General features: G+C 46.5%; 2 protein-coding genes across 2 annotated transcripts; both read right to left on the bottom strand.

Annotated features, from left to right (window-relative positions):
- Positions 1-676: 676 nt before the first annotated feature.
- LOC119329403 (formimidoyltransferase-cyclodeaminase-like) lies at positions 677-1986 on the bottom strand. Its single transcript, XM_037602449.1, has 2 exons — positions 1434-1986; positions 677-1326 (listed from the first exon to the last, which is right to left on the bottom strand). The coding sequence occupies exons 1-2, from the start codon at positions 1822-1824 to the stop codon at positions 800-802; spliced, it is 918 nt and encodes a 305-aa protein (XP_037458346.1). The 5' UTR covers positions 1825-1986; the 3' UTR covers positions 677-799.
- A 373-nt stretch (positions 1987-2359) lies between these two features.
- Positions 2360-7669, bottom strand: LOC119329402 (chaperone protein dnaJ GFA2, mitochondrial-like). The gene is made up of 17 exons (XM_037602448.1): positions 7537-7669; positions 7389-7463; positions 7219-7310; positions 6543-6626; positions 6411-6449; positions 6017-6139; positions 5488-5538; positions 5323-5410; positions 5148-5212; positions 4979-5053; positions 4373-4445; positions 4191-4282; positions 4032-4103; positions 3597-3653; positions 3454-3502; positions 2892-2958; positions 2360-2819 (listed from the first exon to the last, which is right to left on the bottom strand). The coding sequence occupies exons 1-17, from the start codon at positions 7649-7651 to the stop codon at positions 2717-2719; spliced, it is 1320 nt and encodes a 439-aa protein (XP_037458345.1). The 5' UTR covers positions 7652-7669; the 3' UTR covers positions 2360-2716.
- Between the last annotated feature and the right edge of the window lie 6 nt (positions 7670-7675).

The raw sequence follows: 7675 nt of genomic DNA, 5'->3' as shown, positions 1-7675 counted from the left end.
CGATCCTCGGGCTAGTACGTGGAGATGGTTGGGAGGTTGTGTCATGTATACTATGAACAGAAGCGACAAACTCGGCTCGGCGAGGTAGTCGCCTCGGCGGGGGCTAGGGAGGCAGTGGGGCGCTAGTGTGCAAGGGAAGGATATTCCATCAACCCCTCTTTATTCCTTTTAGGGTATGTACATCAGTGTCGACGCCTGCTTTCTGCAGCATACGTACACATCATCTATAGACACCGTTAAGAATAGAAGTATAATGGGGCGTCTGCTGTAAACACTCCAACCGCTTGTAAACAATGGGCCCATATATATGCGATCTATCAGCCCACGACAGCGACGAAAGCAGCAGTGTATAAGCAGCGATTTACTTGGGAGTGGACCGTCAATAATTCTACAGACAGGCTCCAGCGTTTCTCCCTTTCTCTCTCCCCCCACATCATTTATTTTTGAGTAATGCTACACGTACAAACGAGTTACAAGTTTTTACAAAGAGGGTTAATTTAATTGGTCAATAGGTGAGGATGCGGCCCATCCCCTGAAAATCAGAAGGGGGGCAAGTTTATGATTGGTTAGTACATGAAGAAAGGCCTCGACAGCGGTTTATTGGCGGGTTGCGGTTGAAAATATAGCGTGCCACAAAATGCTCGGCGTCAAGACGGGGCATGGAGAAGACAAACTCTGTGGAAAATGCATAGAGTACAATGCATTTGCTTCACATGAACAATGTTAAGTACTCATTCTTGATCGGTTAGGATTATATTTCAACAAACAAGAGCCGATTTCACTTGACCTTGAGATTAAATTAAGCCTCAGCCTGAGCTGATTTCTCCATGTAGAGCTCGACGATCTTCTCCTGGGAGAAATCCGTGAAGTACCCCTCGCCGACGGCGAGCCCTTCCTCACCCGCGAGCCGCTCCACCATGCCCTGCACCTCCTCGGCGCCCACGCTCCCGAGGTCGAGCAGGTTGCACGCGACCTCGGCGCCGCCGTCGCCGTGCGCGAGCCCCATCGCCTGCACGGACCGGAGCCCGCCGCCGCGCTCGCTGACCCGGCGCGCGACCCGCCGCACGGCCTCCACGTCGGCGGTGCGCACCGGGACGTTGTAGTTGTCCACCCAGGCCGTCGCCCCGAGCACCAGCACGCCCTTGGACGCCGACGCCGCGTCCGGGCCGGCGTCGGGCGCGACTGGCAGCGCCGTCGTGTCGGCCGCGACCGGGAGCGGCCCGTGCCACTCGGCGCTGCTCTGGGGCTTGAAGTAGCCTAGCTGCCTCCTGATGGCCGCCAGCTTCCGGCCCTCCCGGTGCGCCGCGCCGTAGAGGTACGTCGGCACTGCGGACCGACACCGTCGTCGCAAGAAACGAATCTGAGCATCAGCACGCCGCACGGAGTGGCAAGCAGAGGGGAACAAGAACGAGAGACGGAGGAGGCTGGTTTACCTCGGAGCCCGTCGCCGATGTCAGCGGCCACGGCGGCGGCGAGCGCTGCGACGTCGCGGAGGGCGGCCCCGGCGAGGGGGTGGAAGCAGACGTGGTCGACGGCGCCGAGCCGCGGGTGCGCGCCGGCGTGGGCGCCGAGGTCGATGGCCCCGAGCGCGGCCTCGACCATGCCGAACACGGCGCGCCGCAGCGGCGCGGCGGGCGCGACGGGGTCCGGGAGGCGGGAGACGAGCGTGTAGCCGACCCGGTTGTAGGCGTCGTCGGCGAAGGTGTTGACGAGGACTACGGCCGGGTGGTGCCGGCGCGCCGCCTGCTCGACGGCGCGCAGGGCCGCCGCGCTCCGGCCCTCGGAGACGTAGAGCTTGCAGCACGCCAGCATCGGCCTCAGCATCCTCCTCCTCTACGCGGCCGCCGCATCCAGATGCAACCACCAACCAAAAAGGAAACCAAAATTATTCTCGTACAAGGAGGAGAAGATGAGGCTGTGGACAGAGTTGGGCAGCGAGAGAGGTGAACAAGCGTCCATCGTCCCAGCCACAGAATAGGTTCTCAAAATTGCTCTCGCTGAATTACAAGAAAGTGCAGTCAGGAGCATTAATATCCATGAGAATGCAGCCATTACAACGATTGCAACAACAAGGCCTGTTCATGTTGCTCATCTCAACAAAAAATTTTATTTTTGAAACAATGTTGCTCATCTCAACATTGCTCAATTGCAATATGAAAAGGCACAATTACTACTGCAAATTGGCAAAACTTTGAATTACACATGACATCTTATCCATGAAAATGCAGCCAACAAAAAATGATTTTACAGAAGACCAAGCAAGTTCCAGAAGAACAGAACCATAAGGCCGAACACCAGCATTTGCGTTCGGCCCAGCAAACACTGTCCTAAATCAAAACTCTCAAAAACAGTGAAAACAGAGCTAGCAAAATTGTTCCCAATGACAAAATCTTCTGACCAGCGACATGAATAAGACAGTGGCACCGTGTGTTCAGTGTGTCTCTAAAACATAACAAGATCAATTATACAATACAAGATGCCGCCAACCGTCATGCCTCACTCTTGGGAGAAGAATACGTGCCAGGCGGCAGGGTGTAGCATTATTTCCCAGCTACAATAACTCGAAACCAAGATCTATGTGTTGCCATGCGAATTCCATGCAACCTAACTATATAACTTAAACCTGTGAATTCCAGGCAGCATCCTACTCTATCTTGTGGTGTGTGATGAGCTAAACTGCCCATGAAATGCTGGGCGGCTTGGCTCCTAAGACCGGCTATCCTGATGCACCAGCAGCCTTTTCCGCATCCTTGTCGTCCTCGCCCTTCTCTTCCTTCTCGAACTCCTCAAGAAGCATGCGCTGTTTCTGCGTCAAATTCCTGCAGGAAATATGTGTGAGAACTACCTGTGACGGCACAGGGCATTGTACACAAGTTTTGCAGGCAACTTACACAGGGATTTTGACATTGAAATGGACATATTGGTCTCCATATGAATACGAGTTTCTCGTCTTGATTCCTGCAGGACACGATGTTTATTATTATATAGGCAAAAGAAATGCATCAGTTATTCCGTTTTCCTATAATCATTATTAGTATCTGAAAATGTGATGCCATACATAAATCATTTATGTGGTCGTTCAAGCTGAATGTTCACCTAGATGCCAGCTAAAAACGAATCCTGGCATTTTCTTTCAGATCTTACTCCTGGCAATCTAATATACAGGAAGGCAAAAGGAGACAATTTTGGAGGTGCTACAAACTTTGTCTCTTCGTTGCTTATTCATATCCTTATTGCTTCACTTGAAGACTTAAACCCAGATACAGTTTGGCAAATGCCTACTTTTCAATTGTTCCGAAGAAAAGAGTAGATCTTAGCAACTAGTAGTAGTTATACCTAGCAAACACAAGATGTACTTCAACATAAAAGCACCAACTATAAACTATGTCACCGTATATGCACCTAAGATAAAATGAACCACGAGCAAAAGATAAACAGTCCAATGCAATTTACCTTTTCCTCTCAGAACAACCTTCTGACCAGGTTGAGTACCAGGCTTAACCTACAACAAGAAGGTACATGAGACCGATGGATAGTTTGCCACTTAATAAACAACTAAAACCTTGCACAATTAAGATAGACCTTTTTGGGCATACCTTTAGAACAACATCTCCAGCGAGAGTTGGCACTTGAACAGTACCTCCCAGAATTGCCTATAAAATGACATGAATTAATGTCTCATGAGAACAATTATACAACCTCACATTTCAAGTGCCACTGCAATGTCACAAGTGACTCGGCACAGAACTACTCGTAACATGAGCTGTTGTGATTAATGCGAGGAAGGATTGGTACTTGCTCATTCAAAGGACATGGGGAAGCTAATAGCATTAGTATCCTATAAGATCAAATTCAGCCAACACGATCAGGATTCGTATTCCTATCAATCAGTGGCTTAGAACAGAGCTTTCATGCTAGCGCACAGAGGAACAATTTCGAAGAAGGGGGATCAAGTTTACCACTTTCCTTTAACTGTCCCCTGACAAATAAAAATGGTATACCACACAGAGACTGGAACATGCAACAATTACCTGAGTCACATTTAAGACAGCATCTACATGGATATCACCTTTCTCTCTCCGGAATACTGGATCCTCACGAACCTGGAACAAGAATAGCATTACAAAGGTCAAGTGCCCATCTTCAGCCATCAGCTGACAACAGAAATTCCAAACGAGAAGACGACTGACCTTAATGGCTACATAAAGGTCACCAGCACGAAGACCGTCTGGATCTGCTTGACCTGATCTAAGCACTTTCATGACATCCTCATCATCCGTACCTGCACATGCAGAATCATGTCCAAAGACATATAGTAAACACAGAAGAACATCATGTGGGTACAAGCGATGTCAAAAACTTGGAAGCTTACCAGGTGCTATATCAATAGAGACTGTTTTTATTCCTGGCACAACCTTCTTCCCCCTGCACGACTTGCAGAAATCCTAACAACACAGGCATGGTAATCTTCAGCTCACATCAAGTAATTAGAAATACTCATTGTGCATAATGTACATTGCAGACAAATATGGCAAGACAAAGGGCTTCATAATCATCAGTCTTCACATTAACCAGTAAATGTATGATAGGAAGCAACATTCACATTATAAACAGTAATGTATGATAGGAAGATGCAGATGCACAGTCTCACATGACATTTATTCTAGTCACCTGGTTGGTAACAAATCAGTACACACTAAAAAGTACACAGATATTTGTTCACTATGATGTTGATGTAGATATTTGTAGGTACCAAAAAGTAAGCAGATATTTGCTCATTCCATTTATTCTGGTCATCTGGTTGAAAATAAATCAATATACATGTTAATAAGTACGCAGATATTTGTTCAAATAAGAAGCTTCTCTAGCCTAGAACCTTAACGAATGGTCAACTTTCCAAATGATTAATTGGAGGCTTGGTACAGCAAATGTGCTACATCGGAAAGCTGATAGTTGGTATTACAAAGTGATATCTCACCTTTACAGTCTTGCCAGATCCACCACACTGCGTGCATGTTGATTGCATTCTGAAGGGACCAGTTTGCAGAACCATCTGCCAGCATTAGATGAAAAACAAATAAGACACTAAGTATATTGATCAAAGGCATCTTGATAACTAAATAGAATATGCTGGAGGACGAACTAACATATCCAGAACCCCTGCAAGCTAGACAAGTTTCGGGTTTGGTTCCCGCAGGTACACCAGCTCCATCTAGAAGAAGCATGATGTTATCAGAAAAGGGAAAATGTGATTCAAAGACGACATTTAGTTACCAAAAAAATGCAGTTGGTAAATAGTAAAATACACGTGCGTATACATACTGCAGGTTTCGCATGTTACTAAAGTCTGGAAGTTGATTGTCTTTTTGCATCCTTCAACTGCTTCCATAAATGACAACTCAAGCTTAACCTGCAAAAGGATTACATGTAATTGCAATTCAAAGAGCAGAGCTATGACGGTCAAAGAAAATTAAATCTAGAAATAACCTTAACGTCCTGTCCACCAGATTCTCTATCTTTGAAGATGTTCCGGAGGAACTTCACAGCAAACAAAGACAGCAGAGATCAGATTAGATATGCTAGATTCATGAGATTTGAATACATAAAGCAACAGAAAATTCATCTGTTCAATGTAGAAACGGATCGAGAAATATTCCTATATGCTTAGCAAGCTAACTCGATGAGAGAGAGAGAGAGAGAGAGAGAGAGAGAGGAACCATCTGTGACATAAGAGGGTATGGCTGGTGCTTTAGGAGAGCATCACAAAAGAACCAGCCATATAAGGGGCTATCTAGTGTGTAATGATTAACACACAAATGCAGATGCTTAGCTCAAAGTAGCTCCGGAAACTGAAAATTGCGAAGATGAAAAGATTTTCCACACGATACTATTTCTGCTGAGTCAGAAACATACATAATAATGCTAAAAACGTGAGATTTGAAAAGAAGCAAAACCACCAAACTGGGACCTAAAATAAAAACAGTAGACAAGATTAATAACTCAGAAGATGACATACATCATTCATTCCGCCAGTACGACCAGCGTTGAAAATATCCTCAAAAGGATTTCCAAAACCCCCTTCGAATCCGCCAGCTCCACCACCTCCAGCAGCAGCCCTCTCATATTGATCAGGGCCAACCTGTAAAATCAGGCAAAGTTATCAATGTAGATTCCATGTTAGCATGAGATTCTGGCCAAGCTTTCCAGAATAAAAGGTTGGTGTTTTAATTGTTTGATGACTGTTGCAAATAGTGTAGGCAAACAAAAAATAGACAATTAGTCAAGTAGTATTTCTGTCTATTTATCATAATTTTCAAGCAATTAATTATTTGTACATCATGAACATACAAAAAAAACCATTGGCAGTCAAAGGAACGTAGACATGTATAATCAGAGGAATTAAATTGTACCTGATCATAGACCGCTTTTTTTTCTTCATCCTTCAAAGTCTACAGAGAAGAAGCGAAAAAATATATGTATCAATACTATTCAAAGCTGTATACCTTGAAATTGAGCATCCACGCTGAACAAAAAACAAGTACCTCATAAGCTTTCTGAACCTCTTGAAACTTTTTTTCTGCATCGGCATCGCCTTTATTTGTATCTGGATGGAGCTTCTTCGCAAGCTTTTAGAAGAAATCAAGAGTAGAAAATATAAGATGGTGAGGTAAATAACAAATTGCATGCCATTGAAAGTATGAACTATCTTACAGTGTAGCCTATAATAAAGAAAAGATAACTCAATTGCCACAGATATGATATAATAACTTGCAATTACTTTGTAATTAGGCACCAAGGAGACACCAGCCCCTCCACAAATATCAAACATCCTAAGGCCCTTTACTTCTGAAATCCTGTATGCTTAAAGAGTCCATGTAATTCTTATTTTCCGAAACATTTTTGGAAGTGTTTTTTCAGGTTGTTCAGCAGAGACCTGAACAAGTTTTGACAACACAAAACTCAGACAATATTACCACCAATAACAGGTGAATGGTGATCTGATTTCTGCGCATAAAACACATGATGAACTAATAACAGGTGAGCGATGATTCGATTTCTAAGCACAAGCTTTTGCCACCACATTTAGCGCATAATGTGTGTATTTCGCCTGGAGCATCTACCAACTAAAGTAACTACCCACAAGCAGCCTTCAAGTTCAGTCTTAGACAACACTAGGATTACAGTACAAGTGCCACACCCAGTTGTACTGAGCCATACCGCGTAATACGCCTTCTTGATCTCGCCCTGGCCGGCGTCCTTCCTCACACCGAGCACGTCGTAGTAGTCCCTCACCGCCACAGGCCTGGTCCCTGCACGCAGCCACAGACATCAGGGAAAGCTCACCCAACCGGGAACAAACGAGAACCACAACCGCCCATCGCCCTCACCGTGGAAGAACCTGCTCGGCGAGGAGAAGGGCGGCCTCCAGGAGGGCGGCGCGCGGGCCGCGTCGCCCCATCTAGCTGCGCGCAAGCACCAAGGGTCAGTTAATCAGGGGGGCGGCGGACTCCGGGAAATCGGGAGCGGCGGACTCACCTCTGTGCGCGCGGGAGGCGTGGAGGGAGGAGGAGCGGGCGGAGGAGGCGGCGGCGGTGGAAAGGGAGCGGCGGGCGAGGAGGAGAGCGAGGCGGGCGCCGCCGGGGAGCCGCATGGTCGTGGGGGCGAGGTCGGTGGC

Source organism: Triticum dicoccoides, chromosome 7A (genome assembly GCF_002162155.2).
Source record: "Triticum dicoccoides isolate Atlit2015 ecotype Zavitan chromosome 7A, WEW_v2.0, whole genome shotgun sequence".
NCBI classification, from domain to species: domain Eukaryota; kingdom Viridiplantae; phylum Streptophyta; class Magnoliopsida; order Poales; family Poaceae; genus Triticum; species Triticum dicoccoides.
The sequence above is the reverse complement of the archived record's forward strand: the minus strand, read 5'-3'. Positions and strand labels throughout refer to the sequence as shown.